This window comes from Drosophila montana, unplaced genomic scaffold (assembly GCF_035044405.1).
Source record: "Drosophila montana isolate Dmon_TW-CO22-7 unplaced genomic scaffold, ASM3504440v1 contig_3240_1, whole genome shotgun sequence".
NCBI lineage: Eukaryota > Metazoa > Arthropoda > Insecta > Diptera > Drosophilidae > Drosophila > Drosophila montana.
This window is the reverse complement of record NW_026998122.1, coordinates 234,173-259,032: the sequence shown is the minus strand read 5'-3', so window position 1 is coordinate 259,032 and position 24,860 is coordinate 234,173. Positions and strand designations below refer to the sequence as shown.

Here is a 24,860-nt window from a genome sequence, read left to right as displayed (position 1 = left end):
GACCAATAATGGGCTACAGTTTTAGAGTCACGTGCGCAATTATAAAGCAGATTATTTTCGACAAATTGAAGCGTATCAAATACCACGAACAGTGTATCGCGCAGTTGGTTGCAAGCGATTCAGCATATTTCTTTTCCATTGTTGTGTGTTTGGTTTAATTTCTGTGGCTTAAATGGTTATCGATAGATGCAGCCGCAGTTGCCAGTTGGCAGTTATGAAGTTGGCTTTTTTGTGAGCATTATGTGATTATATGATGATTGTTGTCTGCGGAGGGAGATAGAGCGCAGGCGGGCGGGGCTGCGGTTGCGGGCATCTATGCAATTGCAATTGTCTGCATTGCTCTGCGTGTGCACCAAATGAGATCGCAGAGATCGTTGCCTTTGGCCAAATGCCGACACACACGGCAAATTGCACAAGAGCCGTTGTAACTGTAACCAGTCCAATATTTACTGACTTTTGTAGCCCCCCCCCCCCTCCCTCCAGACTTTAATTCCAGAGCGATTTGCGTGTCAAATTCAGGCTTCCCTATATGCATAATGAATGGCTTTAAAAATCTAATTAGACAGAGCCATTGTTGGCTCTCAGTTATGGCCAATAAAAAGAAAATACGGCAAAAAAAAAAACAGTCCAGAACGTGGTTGGCTTTAAAAACTAGACTCTGGCCAAGACGGCAAAGGAAAGTTGGCAGTTCCGGGACCGTATTTCGTGTTTTGCAAATGCAAACAATAAAATCTGCTGTGGCAAAGGGGTGAGTGGCCAAATGCGCGGGGTAGCAGGGGAGAGGATCTATGCCACAGAGCACGCGCACTTGCCTCGGCTTTTGTTTTTGTTGTTTTTGTTGTTGTTGTTGTAGCCGTAAATGGCTGATGAGGCCAACTTAATTATACCGTTGCACAGATCTCTTTGTTTTGGTATGGTTTTTGTTTTGTTTTTGCTTTTTGGCCACACGTTTACCTCATTTGCAAATTGCGGCACTTTCAAAAGGGCCAAGACTCAACAAATACCTACACAGAAAGGGAGAGAAAGACATACAGAGAGGGAGAGACAGAGAGAGAGAGAGATACGTAGAGAGAGATTGTGCCATTTTAGCCCGTCAACTTAAGCGCTTTAATTGCCACTTTGCGACTTGGCCAATTGGCTTCAGTGTTGTGCAGAGCTTCAGAAATGGTAACAGGCCTAATGCACATGAACGTGGCTTAAACCTAACTAAGGGAAACGTTTAGACAGAGCGAAAAACAAGCTAATTTCGACCAATTTTTCATACACCTACAAAAGTTATACAAAAAAATGAAAATAATTAAATAACTAAATAAATACCTAAAATTAAAACTCAAATTTGATTCTCTCATCAAATTTGAATGCAGAATTCATCTAAATTTGGCTGGAGAAAAAGTCCATAAACATATTGTTGGAAAAAACCCAAAAATCAGCTTAGTTTTGGCAAAGTAGCTTCTAGTCTATGATCTCATCGCGGATCGCATGAGTGCAAACCTCACAATTTCGCGTCGCAGTTGACAGTCAAGTGGGGCAATAAAGTTATCTTGAACCAACACATTTTGTCCATATGCACTGCACAGTGAAAATCACATTGAGTTAAACCTGGTCGCTGGGCACCTGCCTTTGGTCACATATTCGTGGCAACGCCCACAAGTGCAACATTTATCAAAATGCTTTGCACTCGCCTAAAGCCCTTATATGGTGCCCTATTACAACATGATATATGACGTGCGATTGGGGGAGTGTATCACAAATGCAGCTGATAAAGCAAGAGAGAGAGAACCGTGTTTGGGCTTTGTTTATATCGTAATGACACACACACGACCATTAAGTGAACATATGGCTAGAAATGCCACTAATTTGCCGTAGCAGCCGGCAAAGTTTTCCAACCAGTTCCCTCAGCAATTTCCCAACTATAATGCATAATTTAAATGTAAGCTAAGCACTTAAATTATGATAAAAAAAAAGCACAAAATGCGACCGGAAGCCGCAAACATCTATAAAAAAAAAAAACTCACAGCTCGCAATGCGTAACGAACAAAAGGCAACGTTTTTAATTTGGAGAATTGTCTATGTGTAGTACTCAAACTTGCTGTGGAGCAGGAACTCCATGACGACATTAACTGCAATTGCAATTAACCCACTTTGTTTTTGTGCCCAGCTACAGCAGAACATTAACTCTCAATGCCATGTAAACTGGCGCCGTGCCGTTTTTTTAAATTAAAAACTAAATTAAAAAAGAAGTGTATTAAGCGTGAAACTCATCCTGTAATTTAGTGAATAGCTGCCGAAATTTAGAAAGTTTTGATATAGTTTTAAATGGGATTCCCTAATAATAATTACAAAATAAAAATTTAGAGTATATGGTACTTTTTATTATTGTCAGCTTCAATTAACGGACTGCTTCCGCCCAATTTCCGCTCCCTAGTGTGTATCGCAAAAACACTTGTTCACATAATTTCCACTCTTTTGGAGGGAATTGACAAGAACCTAAAGATACTTTTTCGTGCGTATAAACAATTAAATAAAACTCTAAAAGGTTTTACATAAGTGTTTTGCACCAATTAAACTCCCTTTAAAATAAAAATCAATAGGGTTTTACACAAATATTTTCCACCTATATTTCACCCTTACAAGTGGAATTTTTCAAACAATATTTTTAGAAAGACATTTGAAAATATGTTTAAATGGGATCCATTGAAAGACAAACAAAGCTGTTTACTTAGGTTCTACACCAATAGTTCATTCTTGTAGGTAGAATAGCCAAAACCGAAAACCTTCCGCTAATTTTCCACCCATGGGGGTGGAATTGAGGAAACCCTAGCAAACTAAAAGCAACACACACATCAAATGTATATTTGTACACATGACAGTGCCATTTGTCTCGTGTTCTCTATCAAATAATTACGTCCTACCATATGCCAGTTCTCTCAGTCCATTGTTTTATTCGTTTTCTGTCATTCTTCTGGGTTTCTCCCCAAGTTCGCGGCGTTCTACACAAAGTCGAGACCCAGTGAGGGTCAAGTGCAAACTGGCATACCAAGCACAACCCACAGCACATGCTGTTCTTGCTCTCATTCCCATTTTCAACTCCATTACCATTCCATTCTCATTCCATTCACATTCCCATTCCATTTCAATTTGCCAGTGCGAGACTTTTTAATAGTTTCGTTCCATTGAGTGATCTTCACTCATTCCACTAAACTCATAATTTTCCGACCCAAACTAGAAACAATTTCCTTTTATGGCTATTTTCTGTATTTCCTTTTGTGCGCTACTCTATTTTGGACAACGAACTAAATTTTCACTGCATTTCCCAAGCAGCCCACCAACTTTTTGGCAGTTGAATATTTTGTCAGCAAGTTTGAGAGTTCATTGGCGCCTTTGGCTAAATGTTTAATTACCTTGGCGAATGCTGCGCAGATGCGTGTCCAGTTGGGAGACGCCCCCACGGGCCAGCACGAATATGAAAAGTCTCTTGACGCTGCTGACCTTCGGCAATTGTTTACGGAGGATGCCGACACTCGAGTAGCTGGTGGTGGGGGCCAAGTTCAACGGAAGCCACTGAAAGAAAATGCTTTTTTTTTTTTGCTTTCTGCAGTCAACACTTTTTTCTTTGGAGTCGCCTGCAACGGGTCTTCGCAACATTGCGTAGTGCTTGTCGCTGCTTGTAGCATGTAGCCAGTGAAAACCTCGCCCCCCCCTTGCGTTTTGCATTTTCCGCAGATGTCTTGATGATGATAACCCCGGACCCAGCCATATTCCAAAAACCGCAACGCGCGCTCGCTCTCTTGGTAAAAGTGACAACAACAGAAACAACTGCTGAAAGCAAATGAAATGTTTTTATTTCTTGTACTTTTTGTTGTTGTTGTTGTACATTTAAATACCCTGAACCCATTGAAAATGGACGTGAAGGGTATCATGGGATTAGGCAAATGTAGGCATATACGTGAATCCCCAAAACTACTAAGACTAGAGACGGGAAAGTTGTAATTTTTATTCTTTATATGCAAATCAAGTTTATCATTTGTTGTTCGATAACTCGCGCCTCCCACTTTCATAATATCGATAAAAATCTATTTTGCGTTTTGGTTGTTTAGGCATAACTCGAAGATTATAGGAGATAGATATACCAAACCTGGTATAAAGCTTGTTGTATAGTATAAACAGATGAAGAATATATCACTTTTTGGGTACCTCTCCCTTTTTCCTAGGAATTGACAAAAATACGCGTCTTTGAAGGTATAGCCTTGGGCTTTAGTATATATACACAGTTGGGTACCATATTTGGGCACTGAAAATTTTATTTTGATCGGACTGTAAACTCCGAAGTTAATCAAGATTGGATTTCCTTTACAAAGTGTAGGGCAAAGAATTAACTAGATAGACTGCGCAACGTACGTTCCCATGTTCCTGTAGATATGTGTGTTTGTTTGTGTGTGTACATAGTAACGAGCTATGGCTTTTGCAATGGCAGCTTGTCGCTTGGTTTAGGGTATCTCTTAGTCAGGTACACTTACCTATTTTTCGCTAGTCTTCTCCAAGTCGGGCCTGTGTCGCAGTTGTAGAGCTTATCGCTGTGGGGCCATCTGTTCAGGGGCCAACAGAGCCGTAAAGAAATTAATTCGCCTAACCCTGTCGACACCTAACACAAGGTTAAGCCTGGCAACACTAAACCACCACCGCACCACACACGACTAGCCAGCATTTATGTGAAGAAGACTCTGTTAAGGCTTTCACTTGGCCCCTCTCTCTTTCTCGCCCCTGCAGCGTAGAATACGGCGGCCACCCGCATCAGTTTCGTGGCTTGCACTTTTGACTGACTTATGCAAATACTTGACGCAAGGTTCATCGAAAACAAAAATAAAAAAAAAGAAAAGAAAAGAAAGGTCTATCGAAGGGGAGGGTTAACTGCTAGTCAAGCTGCCTAATTATGCAAAGCGGCTTAGACCGAGGTACGTCTTCGTTGCCAGGGCCAAAAAGGAAGCCAAATGCCGCCCTCACTTTGCATAATTGACGAGCGCTATTCGATTCGCGCAAATCATTTCGCAAAACTTGAAGAAAATCAACCCGGAAATTCCTACATTCGTTTCCCAAATTGTATGTGTGTGTGCTTGTGTGTTGCATGCCCCATTAAAATGTGTGTGGAAAGTGCAGCAAGTGCTGCGGAAATGCAAAACCAAATAGTTTGCAACGAGTGTGAAAAACTTAAAAATGTTTCATGCGAGTTGGGCGAATAAACAAAAGCAAATATCAGCTGAAGAAGCAGAAGAATGCGCATAAAATAATATAAGACGCTCGGTGTTCCGGTCGACTAAGCGCTAGTACACTGCAAGAAAATACTCTAACAAAGTTAAATAGAAAATGGATTAAATTAAATTAATTGCTAACTGTTAAACAGAAATTTAAATATTTGTTAACAAAGCAAAAGTCTTGATTTCCGGAAGTGAGATTTTTCTGAGATTCTTTTTATGTAGATATTTTGAAGGGTTATTTTGCTTAACAAACTTTTCTCCCAGTGTACCCGCAGACACTGCCTTTTTAGCCAGGAAAAAATACAGCTTGCAAATTCTTTGCTGACCCATGAAATGTCTGCCGTCCGACCCAAGAGGGGCAAAACACTTTTGTGTCGAAACATTTCAGTGCGTAAATTGCAAAGTTGTTCGGAAAAACTAACCGACATTCGAGGCAGGTGCAGGGCCCCAGTGACAGATGGGCGAAGGCAGACTGAGAAGACCTGAGAATGGGGCGTGTGCCCAGTCATGGGTAAATGGTTTCGCAGGAGAAGCAGCACACACTTGAAGCATAGACTCTCGGATTGTATGGCATTTGGACAGCTCATTTGTATGTGGAGGCTCCTCTTCGCTGACATTTGGCCCACGAAAAGCCTGAGATGAGTTGTGCAGCTGCTGGCAGCAACAATCGCCTTTGATTACAGTCCTGTTCGCACTCAAACTCCGGTTTCTTGTTGTTGTTGCTGTTGTATAGAACATGGCATTAGTTGAATAACAAGTGAGGGAAGCTTCGCGGAGCTACTGAATTTGCCACGTTTGTTCAATTGCAGCTTAACAAGCGCAATTTTCATAATCTTGAGGAAATGCAGCATCGACACGCTTCGCTTTTCACACTCGCCAATTCCATGATTGGCAAACTCTGGTCCAGAGCTCAGTCAAAAAAAAATTGCCCAAAACCAATCGCTTCCGGTTGCGATCTGTTGTCATTCGCTGAGAATCTGCCCGCGAACGTGACCAGAGAGATTGGACAGCAAAGCGAATCCCCCGACGAACAACAGCTGCAATTACACGCCAGCAACAATTGCTGCAAAAATTTTCACGCGCCAGCAACAACAACAGACATCAGCATTTTCATTTGCAGTTTTTTCAACTGTAAATGTGGGCGTGGCATTCAGTGCTGCCAACTGCGTTGAGTTCGAATTGCGGCGCTGTCAACTCTACAGCTGCCCACCTGCTTTTGTTAATTTTTTTTAAAATATTTTTTTCGGTAATTGAAGTTGTTTTCCATAATTATTTTTCAGTGCTCATAACTGAATTAATTAAAAAAAAAAGCATGTATTATAAATTATGACAGCCAAGTTTGTCTGTGTTCCGTTTTTTGGGGGTGCAAACCCTGGACTTCGTGCTCAAAACAACAAAAGCAATTAAAATTCGCAACAAGCTGGCAAAAATTATGCTTTTTTTGGGGGATGGGAAGGGGTTTAGTCAATTTGAGTCGACAATTTGTGGGCGTTTTGTAAGTGCGCGTCGTTCTTTGCAGCTTTCTCCATATAGAAAGCTCATCATCATTACAAATTTGTATTTGAACTGTGCCCAACCTGGCCACGGCAGCCTCTCCTCTACACTCACATATCGCAGCTAAGCATCTATTACAATTCGATTTATCGCGATGCTCTTGAATTACAAATAGCCCAAAGACAAACCACGTAAAGATTGAACCAACTTTGATGAGGCAAATGAAAAAAATGAGGGGTTTTTTCTCGTGTTGGGTGCGGCTTTTGTTTGGGCTCGTCTTTGTCTTTGAACTCTTTGGGGGCATATCTAAGTAACTTTGTCTCAAGTTGAAGGCGCCAATAACATTAAAATTTTATGGGCAGCGGCTAAAGTAATTTACATAGGTTAAGTCAACATTCGGTTAACGATTTTAATGGATGTTGTTGAGGGTTTGTGCTTGGAATTTTAAAATATATGCTCAACTGAAGCTTAAAGTCTTGACTTTTCCTAATAAAAATTTGGCAAATAAAAGATACTTATTATTTTAATTTCACTCAGCTAGGAATGAATGCTTAAATGTCTCAGTAGGTGTACCCTTGCATAGGGTATTAAAAAATATATCAGGGTATAATGAAAAGGTCTTCTCCACATCTTAAAAGTACACTTAACTGCGCTTTTACCTACTCAAGTATAAATATCTTATTTTAAATATTTTTTTAATGTAGAAATAAACTAGAATCCAGTTTTGCTTTGATGTTTTTTAAGTTAAGTTAAAATTATGATCTAATATTATACCTAATTCATGAATTTATAGCTACATTCTGGCACAAAACCTAGCGAACGTCTCATTACGAAATGAAGTAAGAAAATTCTTAGCTCACCTTTATCCTCTCAGTGTTGGAATGATCGCTCTAAAATTGAATAAACAGGCCTGACATTTAGCTGTTAGAGTATTTGAACTTCGACTTTATGAAACTTACATTTTTCTTGTCTCATCTGCTGTCTCCGGCTACAAAATCCTCGTAAGCCTTTCCATTATAAACACATCAACATCAAATTCATCAATTGAAGTGCGGCACAAGATGCGATCCGAGAAAACGTCACGCAAGCAGCTTCCCAAGCGAAATGACAAAGTCATGGCTGCAGCTTTGGCGACTCTTCAGTTGCAGTTGCAGTTGCAGTCGCATGTGGCATGCGGCATGTGGCATGCAGCTTGTTCGCTTGTGGGTGATTGCTTTGTAAGCGTTGAAAACTTTATTACAATATTATCACATTCGGCTTAGGCAGCGGATAGTCAAAGGAGTGTGAGTGAAAGCAAAGATTAATTTGTGTCTCTGCGACTAGCTCGAACCCTGGCACTCCGATATTTTTGGGCAATACCTGCGTGGGTGCTGTCGATACCTAAGCCCATATCAATGAGGCATCCCGAAACAATGGAGATACGGCAACATGTGCAGCATGTGCCGTTCCCACTGCTGCTTTGTTTCGAAAATCATTTAAAAATAATTAAGCTCATGTTGTTTTCCCAATTGAACAGGGCTGGGGAGCTGCCCACGTTGATTTGTGTGGCAAATGATTTTGTTAAAAAATTTAAAATTTATATGCCTTGTGTGTGTTTGTTGGGCTTGACATATCTGTGGAGCTCTCTGGGGTTTAGGGTTACCGACGAGGCTGCGTGGGGCGTTGCATCAATAAATCAAAATGCAAACGGAAGTGTAGAAAACGAAATACGATCGTATGTTACACATTCATTGTATTGAATTTCGCTGTGAATGGTTTGTTATATTTGTTGATTTTACGGGGATTAGGGATTAGAGTATACGAAAATAAAGATTACTGTAAGCACATTCATCTCTATATATAAATCTGTTTGTCCTGACTGACTGACTGACCGGGGTATACTCGCGATTATAAACATAGGTCAAAATTTCCACCCCTATAACTCGGTCAAATCTTATCAGATTTCCTCGAGGTTTGGCTCTTTGTTCATGGTTTGGGCTCTAGATCAATTTGGCATCTAAATCTGGGAACATCATTCTGGGTCAAAATTCATGTGATAATGGTACCCTCAAATATCCTATATAGACATAGGTAACTCTTAACTAATGCCTTTGTATGCGATTTTCATTAATAAATGTAAGGCCTACGACTTTTTTTTTTAGAAAGGGGTTGAAATAAGACTAATGAAGAGTCATTAAAAGAGAGCGAGAGTAAATGAGAGGAAGCAAGGGAGAGGGAGAGAAAAGAGAATGATAAAGTGCGAATCGCATAGAAAGGCGATAAGCGTTTAAAATAGAAGAAAAAACTTGGAATAGAAGCACTTGCAATGTAAACTAATCTTTGCAACGTAAAAAGGAAGTTCATTAAAAATTAAGAGTATCTAGCTTTTTAAACGCTATCACACCAGCAACAATGCGTACGAGAAGTAAATGTTTGTAGGAGCGGCTGAACAATTTTCTCATATATTTATTTGTGTATATCCCTAGAGTATGCCACAGTCGTGCACTGTGACAGCTTGTTGTTGTAAATACTTTGCCACCCGCTGCTGCATTAACTGTGGCTGCTGCTGTTACCTTTGACAAGATGACAACACGAATTTCAATTACAATTCGCACACCTTTTGACTCCTCATTTTGGCAACTGACAACATTTAAAAAGTGGTTAAAGTGAGCTAAGCCAGGCATAAGAGCCAAAGAGCCAACCGCAGCGCAAATTAGGCAACAAGTGCCTGGCAACATGTTGCGGCGCAGCATGTTGCATGGGAATGGAAATGGGATTGGGAATGGCAATTGGAATTGCAATTTGCAATTGGCAATAGCTGCATTTATTTTCGTTAGCTATTTGTTGTTGTCTTTCGCATGCCAAATGATATCGCAGCTAATAATTTATGACTTTTAATTTGCCACTTGTGCAAGATTTATGGGCAATATGAAAATTGAAATGCAATCAAAAATATTATGTTAACCTCTGACCGCGAACAACAAAATTGAAAAAGAACGAGAGAGCGAAGAAAAAACAACAAACGATGGACTTAAATGTGGCACATAAATCAGCTGAGCTACGACAGTTTTTGGCGCCCTTTTAGCCGGCCGCAGTTTTCACTCCATAAAAGCAAAGCAACAGCAACAACAACAAAAACAACAAATTGATTGACAAGCCATGAAATTGCATTTTGGTTTTGGCTCCAGCTCCTGGCGCTGACAATTTGTAATAGCATATCTTAGAAAGTTTTTCACTGACCTGAACTCTGACCCCCAGGTAGTTGGCTGCCTGGGAGCGCGACGTCCTTTTGCATCCTGCATGTTGTTCAAAAAATAAGCTAGACGACAAATTTGTTGACTTATACATTGGCTCATCTTTTGGCTTTGATCTCCAGCTGCGCGCATCGCTTCATGCATGAATGGCCGCTTGTTTGCCTGTTGCTGCAACATGCAAATATGAACATGACAACAAGCCGCATGCCACACACCCACTCCCCTTCCCCCTGCTGCAGCTGCTGCTGCTGCTGCTGCCGCCTCGTCAGCGTGCAATGCCACCCAAGCTTTGTATTTCCTATTTGCGGCCTTGGCTTCCTTCCTCTTGGCCAGCTTTTCTATTGTTTTTCTACTACTATTTGTTTTTTGTTTACATAAACATTTTGCATTCACTATAGTTAGTTTTTCTTTTTTGTTTACGCCTTGACTGTGCATTTATTTGCTCTCGCAGAGTTCCTCTTCTGTGGCCTCTCGTTGTCTGTGATGTCTTGCTTTGGCTCCGTTGACTCGTGCAATAATAAATTTGAAATGTTTTGGCATTTTGGTAGCCGCTGAAGCATAAACATTTGAAAACGTGCTACGAATTGTTTATGGCAATTGCATATTGAGAATTTGCCAACTTTAGTAACTGAGACTACGTGGCGCATAAATTAAGTGGCAAGATATGAGATAGAAATTATGTGGGAATCTACGTGACATGCGGTATATGATGGAGTTTTGCTATGGGAGTTTTAGTTGACTGGAAAGTTAGAACAGCAAAAAATATTTCTCAATGTTTATCATAAATGTTTAGAAAGATGTTCAGTTATAAATTTGAATTTGGCTTTAACCAAACTTAATCTATTAATCAGCATAAGAAAAACTGAAACCCAAAGCTTATTGTTTCTAATATTTGTTTAGAAATATTCAAAATTAATTTCTTTATATTTGTTAAGAAATATTCCAAGTTAATTTCTTCATATTAATTTTAATTTTCTATAAATAAAATTCAAAGATTACTTTGCTTTAATAAAAGCAAATATATGAGAGCTTAAACTGTTATATCGATGTTATCGATAGATTTTCATCGCTGGCTAATTTTCTAATAGCTTTCTAATAAAGTCTGGTTCCCTTTTTTATAAAGCCCAATAAAAAACTGACCTTTATGGTAGGCTATCAGTTAACTGAGATTATTATATGACAAATCTTATCAAATACTGGTGATATTTTATAGCTTTGTCCAATGGTGCATTAGTTTATTCTTATCGATTGTTGCTGCAGCTATCGAGGTATTCCCTTTAAACAATATAGCATATTGGCTTTTATTTATTATCATGATGCCATCATTTATGGCACTCATTAATGCACTCCAACAAACTGCGCTTCCTCTACAACAACTTATCAGCTCTGCGGTGCTATAAAGTGGGCCAACTATAGATAGATATCTGTGTATATATATGTATATATATGCTTTATCGATTCCTTGTTATCGACTATATCAACAATGTCATAACAAAAGCATTTTCCAGGCATTCACAAAACGTTATTTCTTCTTTTTGGTTCCTAAACTTGGGCCCCGGCATTTGCTGCATTTGGTCGCGTGTCTGGCACCCGCGCCCCGCCCCGCCTCGTCCCACATAGAAAATGTCATGCACCATTGCCACATGCACAGAGCCAGAAAATTGGGTGAAAATCTCATTTTCCTCTTCGTTGTTGTTGTTGTTGTTGTGGCGCGCGCAAGTCAACAATTTTCTGGGCAGACATAAATTGTGTGTGTGGCTAGAAAAAGCTTTTCTCGTATTCAATTAGCATAACAAACTATGGCTGTCCCCTTTCACTTTCACTTTGGCTGAGGCCAAAACAAATCATCATGCGTGTTGTCAAACTTGTCGCTCTACAAAGATCTAAACAACTCGCCGTGGCCCCTATTTTGTCATAAATTATATATTTATAGTCATGTCGATTCTTTGTCTGGGAAGTCGATTTTTTTTCTTGTGCGTCTTCCATAAATTTGATGTTGGCTTTTGAAGTGCATTTCATTATGTCGCCAAAAACTGTGCACTCAAAACAAATGCCTCTCCTAATACTTTAAGAGTTTGACAGAAATAGAACAGAAAACTGTTTGTGCAGTAAATTTTAAGTGCGTAGTGATGCGGATTCTTAAATTAAGTTGCAATTAACTTGATTTTGAAAATGAAAAATCTTGAATGTAGTGCATTATATAACAAATATTGGCATACTTGAAAAAAGCTTTAAAGTTTCTCAATGCAAGTAGAAAACTTCTTAAATTGAGTTCTGCATTTAGGCATTGTATTTAAAAACATTTAAATAAAAAGAAAAGTTCTTGAAATAAGAATTTGGAGGTTAGGTTATGCAACTTTTTAAACTTTATTCAAAAGTTGTGTTCTATTTTTCTCTATAAGTATTATAATTATGAAAACCTAATATAAAACCAACTAACTCTCCCTCTCTCTCTCTCTTTTTTCTCTTTCTAGGTAAGAATCATGCATATGTTATAAGGTCTGAGATCTGTGATCTCCTTTGTGCGGCGCACACATGTGTTGCGTAAGTCTTTCCAGCTATTTCTGTTTGTTTTCCGTTTTTCTTGCCATTTTTTCGGTTAGTTTTGGTTTCCGCAATTAAAATTGGCCATTTCTCATGTTGAACTATCAACAACGAGATGCCATTTTGCACACACCCGCCGCACACTCTGTGCTCCCCCCCCCTTGTGTACGGGGGTTGCCATAGTCATAACTTTTTGGCTTTGCGTGCAAATTTCAATTTTTCATCGCATTTTAGCAGGCGGGGTGGCTGAGCAAAATGTTTAGCCACGGAACACACTGCAACGTTCAATAAACTAAAATGGAACCCAGATTAAGATATCGTCTATGCACATACATCACATACATAGAGAAATACATGAGTCCTCCAGCTTCTTCCTCTGTCCTCTGTCATTCGTTTGCGAAAATTAACGATTTGCAATTAACATTCATTCGCTTTCACTCATCTCATCTTTTGAGTGCACATATTTCGTTCGGTTTTTTGTTTCGAGTGCAATTTCTTAATTGCCTTAATTCATTCGATTTGTTACTGCACTTTCGCATTTTAGTTTGATTTATTGCAAAATTAGTTGGTCATCTGTTTAATAAGCGATATTTCAGGAATTGCAGTTGATTTAAGAGATCTTTGATCTACAGGTGAGCTGCTATCTGTCCCTGCAAAGGACACGATATTTAATTTAATTTAATTTTGTCATGAAATGTGCAACGCATAGAAAAAGACATCTGCGACCCCATAAAGAATATATATTCTAGATTAGCATTAACAGCCGAGCTGATATAGCCATGTCCGTCTGTTCTTCTGTCAGTTTCTATGTGAACTCGTCTCTCAATTTGAAAGCTGTCGTCATACAAATTTGCATAGGTCCATCTTTCCGTTGCAGGCAGAAAATATCCACCATATCATATAGCTGCCATAGGAATGATCGGTTGACAATGAAGTTCTTGTATGAAAAACATTTTGGTTTATGAAGATATGTTGGCCCAAACAAAACAAAAGCTTATAAGTTTAACCATGCTCTTTACATATAGGTAAAATCTTATAAACATAGGTCGAACATATCATATAGCTGCCATAGGAAAGAACGGTCGAAAAGTAGGTTCTTGTCTGACAAAGTATTCTGTTTTCCAAGATATTTTAATCAAACTCAGCATTTACGAGCTTCGATATTTTCACATATTTATAAAACCGTAAGGCAAATGGTTTTAAGTCTGCTCCCTTATAGTGCAAATGCATACCAGCTAAAATTGTTTTCTCAAATCTGAGCTTATCTAGTTTTATCTCCCTTTTCTTACAACGCTTCAATTAAGCTATCAACGATCGCATTTGCTGTCTATTAACTTCTCTTCTAATCCTTCCCCAGGCTTCTCCCTCTTCTCCCTATTACCATTTCATTAAATTAGCTAATTACGCATATACCCAAAGTAATTTGAACTTATCTTGGCAATCTCTTTGGTCTGCGCGCAGATAACTTTTATTATTGGAAAATGCTGCTAAACGACCGATCATCATAATGATTGGCATAATGATCGGCATGAGATCATTATCGGAATTTAGCAAGCAATTACTTTTGATAAAATTGAACATTTAGTGGCAGCTCCGATGCATAGACAGACCTTCAGTTGCCTGGGCAAAGCAAAAAAACAAAAAACAAAAAAACTGTCTATAAACAAAGGCAGCTCTTTGAAGAAAGATGCGCTCCGATCACAGAGGGCATTGAGTTGCCCCTCAATGCTTTTACCCCCCCGCAGCCTCCAGCCCTGGTGTCTGTCTGCATCTGTTGTGCTGGCTCTTTGGACTGCTGTCAGATTGTATATCTGTCTGTGGAGTGCGCTCCCGACTTCGACTCCGGCTCCGACTCTGACAGCTTGGACTGCTGCTCGACTCTTTGGGTCCGGCTAGCTGGCTGGCTGGCTGTCTGTCAAAGGCAAAAAGTGAGCATATTGAAAACAATTCGTTGTTGTACTTTTTGCAGCGTCTGTCTTCCGGCAATGTTACAATGTTTCTTCTCGTTGTTGTTGTTTTTGCTAGTTTTTGTTTTGTTGCATCAGTTTCAGTTTTGTTGCTGTCATTCGATTTTGGACTGTTTTTTTTTTGTTTTTGTCTTTTCTGCGGCTAGTTGCTGTCGAATGTGGCGATTTGCCTGTTTGATATGGCGCAAAAGGTTTTCTTTTCCGTTGCTGCCACTCAGCTGTGCGCTCTGGCAATTGAGTCACCACGATTTTTTCGGGGCAAGCGGGGCACAAAACGTGTAGCCAGCACCTCGTAACTGCTGCTGCCACCTGGCTGGCTGGAATGGGGAATGGGGCACGTCTGCCCTCAACTTTAAACCCTCATATTTGTTTGCGATCCCGCAACGTTTTACGTGACAATACTTTTCGGTGAGGCTGGAATTATCATAAAATCGCCACGTGATAAATTCGCACACACAGGTGAAAATTGCAAATTTCGCAATTTGAATTTTTTGTTTCTCTTGCGCGCGACATGCACGAGATGCAAATGCAAATGCGACTTTCTAATGCAGCACAGCTGCCCTCCCCCCTCCCCCATCCCCCCGCTGCCTGCCTTGCTGCCCCGCCTGTCTGCAAATTTTCGCGCTCAAGGGTGTCGCCATCTTGTTTTTCTATAATTTGTCTGCCCCGAAAATTGATTTCGCTGCGCCTGATTAATCCTTGTTAAGTCTTGCCACATGCTCAATGCAACATCATAATCCAATGAGCTGCTGTTGTCAACGACGACGACGACGACGCCGACGCGTTTCACTTGCAACATTCAATCATGCAACAGTTGCAAGTGGCACAGGAAGGTGTGCGTGCGGCTGTGCGGCTGTGTGGCTGGCTCTGTCTACTACCTACAACTACCTGGTGCCTGCTGGCGGCTGCTCCTCGTTTATTCAAATTGTCGTTTGGCAAATTGCTAATAAAGTTGCCAGCCACATCCACATCGCAGCGCTTCGCATTGCCAATAAATATTGGTTTTATTTCAGCGCTATGCAAATTTTTATGTACTTCGATTGCAGCAGCCGCAATAAAATCACGGGCGTTGATGTGTGAATGGAAAGGTGTGTGTGTGCCTGTGTGTGTGTGTTTGTTAGTGTCCGTAGTTTGTTGGGATGACTTCGTTATGGATCAATTGTCGCTTTGCAGACAATGCAGATCAGTTAAACTTTCACTGGTCAGTGCATTGAGTGCAAAACAACATTACTCTGTTACGCTTTATAGATAACCTAACTGATGGAGTTAATGGCCTTCTCTGACGTGACAAGGTATTAAATCAGCCCATAAACCTAATGAGGAATTTTTCAATGAAACCAAATGTAAAAAAAGGACATTTGACATAAGTAAATGTTTCGGAATACCATGTAAAAGTGGCAAAAACAACACGTACAACAAATTGTAACTACAAGACTATCAAATTTATATAAACAACTTCGACCTTCATTTTATGAATTCCTGATCGACGAGCTTTGTCGATCTATCCAAGTATCTGTTCCTCTTTTTGTAGGCGACGAGTTTGGAAATGGAGAAGTCTTAAAATGCTTAAAATTTTCGTATGCCTCATACGCATAACGCATTTACAGCTTTCTTCGATATCTCTCTGATCGAAATTTAATTTATCGCAATTTATCGAATGTTTGATTTGTTTTTGAAATAACTCGAGAATTATACGAGCTACATGCACAGAACTTGGTATATATGCTCTCGTATAGTATATACAGCTTTCAGGTATTTCACTTTTTGGAAGTCTTTCTTCATTCCTCCAAAAAATCATAAATTAAGTTTGAGACACATCCATAAATGCCATATTTAGGCCCAGCAATTTTTGTAAAAATCGGCAACACCGAGGTACAAAAAAGGGAAAGACTAAAAATATATTCGTAAAAGTAAACTTAGATACAATTTTTATATTAACTAAATAAGTTGCATGTTAGCTCGCTCTCTTACAATCTTTTCATATAACAATTTAATTTGTGCTTTATTCTTTTATCTTTAATTTTTTCTGCTCACCGGGCATCATATACGTATAACTAATCCGCAACTTTTTGCCACTTAGTTTCTCAGTTTCTGAGTTTTTCTTACCCAGTTTCAGTTCAATGTACTCTAAACAATTGAACATTAAGCACGCTTAGCTGGTTGCCTATGTTGTTATGTTTGTTGTTGTTGTTGTTGGTTTGGCTTGGCTGCTGCTGCTGTTGATCTGCGGTCTCTTTCACCTCACATCCCAGCGTACGGCATGGGTTATATCTAAAACCTAACTGCCGATTGTATTGGAGTGTTATTGAACCCAACCCCACATTATTAAACGCCCCGAAAAAATATTTATATATGTGATTAAAATGGGGCTTTAAATAATGTCGCACACACAAGCACACAAACACACACACACAAATTGCTGTTGGTAGCAAATCACGTAGCCTGGCAAGAGCGGTAATCATGGCCATGACTAAACTCTGTTCAACTTTTACTTTGTCGGGAACTTAACCCTTGCCAAAAGAGAGAAACACACACACACACGCCTCCTTTGGGGATGTGCCCACTTTCTTCTGAAATGCTTTTAAAAATCAATTTTTCAGCAGCTACTCGAGATCGCATCGTCGTCGTGTTGTGCTTTAGCCACAAGTGCACTCACATGTCGTCGATCAAGCGCCGCGTCTCTCGGTTTATCTTTTCGGAAGTAAGGCCCGACAAGCAGCTACCTCCTCAGGCTCTTGCTGTTGCTGTTGCTGTTGTACTCGAACTGACCCCCAGCGTGACCCCCAGTGCGCCAGAGTTATGAACCCGTTCGCCGGCTAATGAGTTATACAGACGCTGTCGCTCAGAGCAGAGAGACACGCTGCCAGGACTGAGACGGTGGGTGGGTGGGTGGCGGCAGGTGGCAGTTGACTTATTATGTGGCCGGTGTCTGTGTGTTTTGATTTTGTAGCTTCTGGGCATTTGGGGTTCAGGTCGTCGCAAATTGAGGTGTCGTAATTGTTGAAGAAAAAAACAAAAACAAAAAAAAACGCTGCTTGGATTCACTTTGCCCGTTTCGCGGTGTTTGTTCATCTCCACCTGCTGCTGGTGAAAGTCGGCGTTAAAGCTTTTCCATTGTCTCCTGTTTATTGTGCTTGTTGCTCGTTTTATTGCGAGGCTTTGTCTTTGGGGCCCCCGAAGGACCCCGAATTCACAAAAACCCACAACAAATCCAAAACTGAAATCCAAAACTCATTTGCAATGTTAACGATATGAACAAATTTATTTCAGATGTCGCCAAAGGCAAGTTGGGATTTTTATATGCTCTAAAGCTACGCTAATGAAGCTAGTTATAAAGCCAATTATAATGTATGACTTATATAGTTATCAAAACTTTTATCAGGCAGAGATTATTATAGAGATCATAGCATATATGTTTCATGGCAAGGGTATTAAGTCTTCGTTCATTGATTGCTTTGCTAGCCTTTTTAATTTATTTTCCTTTATTGCCAAATTGCAGTTTTTATTTTAATGAATTTCGTATTTGTTTTTGTTTTTCCTGCGAGTTGCCAATGCTGTTTGTCAGTTTTTGGTAATTACATTGTCCATTGTACAACTCTTTTTATGGGCACTTAATTTGCCAAATGTCCGCTTTCAATTATAGTCGTTTTATGTTGTATGGCATATTGCCACGCCCCAGTTACAAGTTGTCCAAGAAAGTTGCAACCTGTTATATGAGATGTGCAAGACTCTGCGGAGGTCAGTGGAGGTCAATGCAAGTGAATGATAATTGTCATTATGAGGGGTATGAGAAAATTATAACTTCTTGAGTTACGAAAAAGAGCACAATTATACTAATAATACTAATAATAAGTTCTGCTATAAAACAAAGTATTAAGAGCTTGCGGTTTCTATGTAGTGAGTCTCTGAGTCTAGAAATTAGTAGCTTTCCTTGAACTAATATAATCAATGTAGTGGAGCTTAAAGGTTTTGACGATCCATTCGATATTATTAATAAGATTGATGGGGAAATCTATATTAAATTTTAGACAATTCATAAAACTTGGAATTAATAAATTAACAATATTCTTTCAATAATACCCATTATATGCCCTTGCAATCTAACTTTATAAATAATATCCATTTGATGTTATTAATTAGTTGCCTTTGCCATTTGAAAGTCTGAACTCTCCAATATGAATGGATTGCTTTTATCTAAATTAAATAAACAAATAACAAGCTTCATCGATATCTAATAAAATGAAGACAATGCAGCAAATATTCTTCAATAGATCGAAAGTTTATTAATAAAAATAAAATATAATTATAAGCTATAATACTCATAATATTTATGTCCTTAGTCAAGCTCCTATCGTTATTGAGTCAAGCTCTTCTCAGAGCTGCGATTCTTTTATCAAGTTATCGATCTCGCTGATCTCGCAATGCTATGCATTTCAGTTCGAAATACTTTTTACATCTATGCGACAGTTGAGCTTAGTATTACATTATTCATATTTAAAAGTATGCTGCGAGCTATAAAGCGCACAACCCCGAGTTCAATTGGCTCGTAAAACTTTGATGATTAGCAGCAGGCACAGTTGAATTGTCTGTCTTGCGAAGACTTGTTATCATTTCCCACAGAGAGCAACACATAACTAACTAACCCCAATGGGTGACCCGCAGCTTGGCTGAGCCAAGATAAATGCCCAGCAAAGTGTTGACCTTGGCTTTAATGCACAGTAGACATTCGCTGCAATGCCTGATGATGATTAACTTGGCTTCAGCCTTCAATCAGAGCTGCAAGGCGCAATTGTTGGAAAATTGTAATTGCCCAATTCAAATGTTGCGTAATTATTCGACTTAATACGTTTTACATTGTTCGGGTTTTTTTTTTTGCGCTAATAAGCCAAATGTTACTTGAGTCGATTTTCATTTTCCTTTTTTTTTCATTTGAATTTTCATTGACCATTTGCTTTAGATTGCCGCTCATTTGTCATATGCAGCTTAAGTTTTGTGCATTTTGTGAGCTGTCGAAAATTGTGAAATTGTGCGCTGGAAAGCCAGGCAATTGCGAGTATCTGTGAAAATGTCAACGCAACGCTTGAGAAAATGTAAGCCTCTCTCACTTACCAAACATTAGGTACATCATCTAGCCACATTGGCCCCCATTCATACATTCCCATCCATATACATATATCATTTTCCCCATCTCTCTTCTGACTACACATATCGCATGTTTTTCCTGCCTTGTTCGGTTGTTGTTGACCAATTTTGGTTTTTCTTTTCTTGCGGGAAAAATCAATCATGAAAAATGCTTGCTATTAACAATGGATTTGTAATCGGATTTGGATTTGCACGAAATGGGATTATAAGAGATGCAAAGAGATAGAGGGAGAAAGAGAGAGAGAGGGAGAGGGAGAGGGAGAGCAGGAGGAAGAGAGAGCTGTAAAGCTTGGATGATTTTTATTCAAAAAAATATAAAATATGTTTGGATTAATGGAGGGTGAGCGAGAGAGAGAGAGAGAGAGAGAGAGACAGCGAGAGGTACAGAGAGAAAAGAGCTACAAAGATTAATTTTTCTTTTCTTCACTTATATTTTCTTGTTAGGATTGAAATTAGTATTGAAAATAAAAAGATAAACTGAGAAAAGCCCCAATATAAATCGCATTTTCTCCAATAATTCAAAAGATGTTTATTCATTTGTTTGTTTTTCTTTTAAAATATAAAAGAAACAGCGGGATATGAATTTGAGTTTTTTTGAAAAATATTTAATATAAATATATTTATATGAGTTCTCTCTCCCAGAGAAGATGCGAGTAACTAGATCTGTTGATTTTTCTTTAATAATTCGAAAGAAGAAAAAACAAATCATATTCATGGATTTACCTGTATAATTTACAAATATGCTTGTTTATTTAAGTATATTTATATATTTATGTAAATGAGCTCTTAGCTCAGCTCCGGCAATGCCACTTAACTGTTAGCATTTTCTCTGCTGACCTTCGTCGGAGTTCAGTGAACCTCTTCACCTAAATCTGTGACACATTTGACACCAACTCTCGAGTATCATCTGCACTCGAAACTATCCGATTACCAAACACGGCGCAGCGCCCAAATAAGAAACAAAAACCAAGAGGCAAAAAAAAAAAAAAGATACTAACTCGAAAACAAGCTTGAAAACACTTTCAACACACTCGTCGTGTGGTCTTCAGGCCATTCAAGTGCAATTAATGGACGTAAGTGTCTGCCAAATGTGGTCTATAAAAGAAAAAGACAGCGCCAAATGACCGCCATCAGCTGGCCAAATGGACAAGGTCAAATCTGGCAAAGATCACCGCTGTTACCAAGGCTCAAATTTGAATAGGCTAGGCTAGGGTACAACCCAACCGTACACCTTCTCTCTCCGGCCAACTGAAGCGTGGCGGTGGGTTGATTGCAGACCAAGTCTAGTTGAGTTAGTTGTCAATGTACTAGCAGCTGGTTGCGGCACCAGGCGTAACGCTAGTTGAGAGATCCCAAAAAAAAAACTTTTGGGCTAACGACTTGTTAATTGTGCAATAAATAGAAAGCAGAAAGCAGCCAAGACAAAGACTCAATACTCTGGAGTGCCCGCTGATGTTGTAATAATTGAAATTTATTGCCAGGCAGAGAAAGCAGCAAAGGATTTTATTCAAACTATAACAGAGCAGGTAGACAATTGAATCTGAAATAACATACTGAAAGAATACTTCATCAAGGTATGAATGGGTTGGGTATAAGCTAAAAACAATTATTTTAGACTTAAGTATGTGGATTCTTGTTCTCCTCTTGAATGTTCGTACAGGGTATAGTAAAGTTGTATGTAACAGACATATTCTTTATCAAGAGAAGAAGCTGTCATGTCCGTCTGTATGAACATCGATCTCGGGTGCTTAAAGATTTTCAGATTTGACTATTTAATATTACAAATAAACAAGTTTCTTCTTTCCGATAACAGATACCATTTATATAAAATCGATAAAAATCGATATCGATTTATAGGCATATTCTTGATGAGCTATAGACCTCATATTTGATATAGGTCGTCATTTATTATACACAGATTCCGAATATTTTACTTCCTAGCTAATATGGCACAATTTTCCTAAGAAATGAAACAACAAATATTATTTAAGGTATAGTCCTAATATTGGGTATCTACCCACACTTAGATGTTATCTTTAAGTCCTGAGGATATTATGTAGCACGTCTAGAAATACGAATTTTTATTACATCAGCTCTTTTCTGGTTACAGGGCATCTGCGCGTCAACCACTCATGACTAGATATATGTTAGTTTTTCTTTTTGGTTAGTTACACTCGAAAAATAATTATATAAACAGTTAAAGCCAACCAATTTCATAATCATTTTAAGCATTAAAAGCCATGTAACATGTTTTTAATGAGACCACAGCCAAAAAGCCAAAAGGAAAAACTTCAAACGTTGACAAGAGGCAAACTTGTTCTGGCCGCAGATTGGTCGCCGTTGCGGCAGAGACCTAAGACTCGGTCCGAGTGGACCACATGGGGCCGGCCCGGCCAACACATCTGCCAAGAACGTGACGGCAACAAAAGGCGCAGACTCGCAGAGTCGTCTCGGTCGTCGGCTTATCGTGCCCGGCTACGAACGTGACACTCGAACGTGATTATGTCAACCGTGTCGTTGTCGTCTTTGATATCAGAACCTCCCACCTCCCTCATCTGTGCGGTCTTTGTCTGATATGTTACTCAATAGGCCGTGTCGCCGGATTTTAACTGTGCTACACCGACTTGGACAGCGACTCTCTCTTTCGCATTCTTAGAACGGTTTTTCGAGAATTCTTCTGTTCTCTCTCTTTAAGTTAATTCCCAGTGCATTTGCTCACAGCACGTTGCAGCAAGCTGCATTGCATTGACATAATTCTTCACTGTTTGTTGCCCTCTTTTCTGGGTCAACAGATCGGACAGATTTGTTTGCCCAGAGTCTCCCAGGCAGATTAATTGCCCAGGTGACAAAGCATACGAGGTGTTGCACTTAACACCAAACACACCATAAGTCTTAAATGTCGCCATTTCCCAGACTCCACCTTTAATATACCCCATTAGAGGTTGAATAGGTATGCGAATGTATTTTGTAAGACAACTCCAACTTTTGAATATTCTTTAAATTTTCTTAACACTCTTGGGTTTACATAAACTGGCATTTCTTTAATGCCTTTCTTTAAGAGTACAAATTCTGAAAAACAACTACCGATATGTTTGTAGGAATAGATATCGAATGTGAACTCACTTATCGATAACCAATTATCTAATTACCATTAGTTCTAATACATTTTGGAGTACACCAAGCAATGTACTCTCAATGTTATCGATAATCAACAGAATTGTACTGTTATCGATAAATATTGATGACCAATAATTATGTATATACCAGTTAAGATATTTATATACATTATATATATGCATCACAGCCGCTACAGCAGACAAATATGCCATGGATAATATCGATAATCAACGAAAGCTACCCGTTATCGATATCTATCGATAGATTTCTTAACTCGGAAATAGTTATAGCTCAAACAATCCATTCCAGGGTATCTCATTATCTGTTATTCTCGACTAGATATTGTTGCGTCTTAGGTGGTTTTCTCACACCTCTGGCGTAAGTGTCAATTTCATTTGTCTTCTTCGTCTTCTGCTTGTTTCCTCCTGTCATTTATCTTGTCAATAGAGATCGCAACTCCCCCTACAAAAAAGAAAAGTGTTATTTAAACTCCTCAGTTGAGGTAATTAGAGAAGTCGCCAACTTGTTTGTTTGGAAGCTCACGCTGAAATTAGTTTGTGCCCCAAACCGGGCAGACTTTGTGTGTGTTGTTTTCGTGTTGTTTTTTGTTTTTGGGCTATTTAAAGTCGCTTTCGATTTGGCGATTTGGAAGTGTTCCAAATGCCGTGACTATTTCACTTAGAAATGTGCTAGCTAACAAAAAAAAAAGAAGAGCATTGCGCGTTCCAATTTATGTGACATGTTGGAAATGCTGCGTTGTTGTTGTCTTTTCTTGGGGCAGCGTTCATTGACTTCCTGCTGAGCATATTTTCATTTATGGCTAAAATTTGGCATGCCAAAACCAGGTGAGTTATGAGCTCAACGAGGAAGTTTTCTTTTACTAAATAAAAACTTTGGCTCTACTTTCTGAAACTATTTTGAATATCTATCACAATCACAAACCTAAGAACTTGTGAATCATATGCACAGAGAGACAGCACATACAGCATGGCCTCTGGGGCGTAGGCAGTCCCACAAATTCTAGGGGCCATAAATATGTAAAAAACGCGGTCGAGGTCACGTACTGACATTTTCGATAATGAATGTTGTTGCTATTGTTGTTCAGCTAGTTAATTGTTGTTGTTGTTGTCGTTGGCTATTGCTCAACTCTGGGCAGAAAATATGTCTGAGTCAACGAACCTCGATCTAGAGATACAGATACAGATACATTTACGTGCCCAGAGTATTCTGTTTTATAAATAGTCGCCGCATTAGAAGATCTTTTGGCCAGACGCACGAATTTAACACTCGAATGTGTTCAACATTTGCATGAATGTTGTGTGCGAATGAGAAGCGAAGCGAGAGGCGCACAAACTTGTGCGTCATGCTGGTCGGCAACAATTGGAGGACAGTGTGTTGCAACTGGCCTGCAGAAGAAGCAGAGGCAGAAGCAAAAGAGGGCCCGCTGCTTGGAATTTATGTGGCCAGGCAGCCCAATTAGCATTTAGCTGGCAAAATGTAGTCAAAACTCATTTCTCATCTGGCGCCGGCTGGAAAAATTGCTCGAGTTTATGTTTAATGGACGCACACAAATCATAATCTAGCTCAGAAGAAACGAGAGTCATGAAATATTATGTAAAATTATTAAAAGTATGCTTAAAACGTGATTATGCGGACTGCAGTGGGAAATTGGGCGTATTACGTATACGAGGCGTTGACAAAATATATGGTTAACTTAGGGAAGGGCTCCTAATAATATATATATATGTATATATATAAATACTTTTAAAATAGAGAACAATTTAAAAAAGTTTTTAAAAAGAAAAAGATGTCTTACAAAAGCATAGATAAAATTATTTTCTTTTATTTAATGGAAGTAAAAGCAATTGATTGTAGGGATTTGGAATTTTTCTTGTTTTTCAATAAGATTTTTGCCAGCCTAAGGTAATTATTTTATATAAATATATAATAAATAATACTTAATATATAACATAAGATCCATTATATATAAGTATGTCTGTCTAATAAGTAAATGATCTGCGTATCGGGTTGAACTAAGCATCCACACAAAGTCCTGGGTTCAAACTCCACATAGTCAAGTCCGCAGAAATACGAATGGAATGGAATAATCT

General features: G+C 39.1%; 1 protein-coding gene across 5 annotated transcripts in view; it reads left to right on the top strand.

The window, feature by feature from the left end:
- The window catches only part of klar (klarsicht), a 166,040-nt gene that overhangs the window by 93,737 nt on the left and 47,443 nt on the right, over window positions 1–24,860 (top strand). The window contains exon 1 of one of the 5 annotated variants that reach the window (XM_064690259.1): window positions 12,500–12,523. The exons of the other annotated variants lie outside the window; for them this stretch is intronic. Coding sequence (XP_064546329.1) covers window positions 12,515–12,523 — 9 coding nt within the window. The 5' untranslated portion in view covers window positions 12,500–12,514. Of the gene's footprint in view, window positions 1–12,499; window positions 12,524–24,860 lie in introns of those variants that run through there. 5 annotated transcript variants of the gene reach the window in all.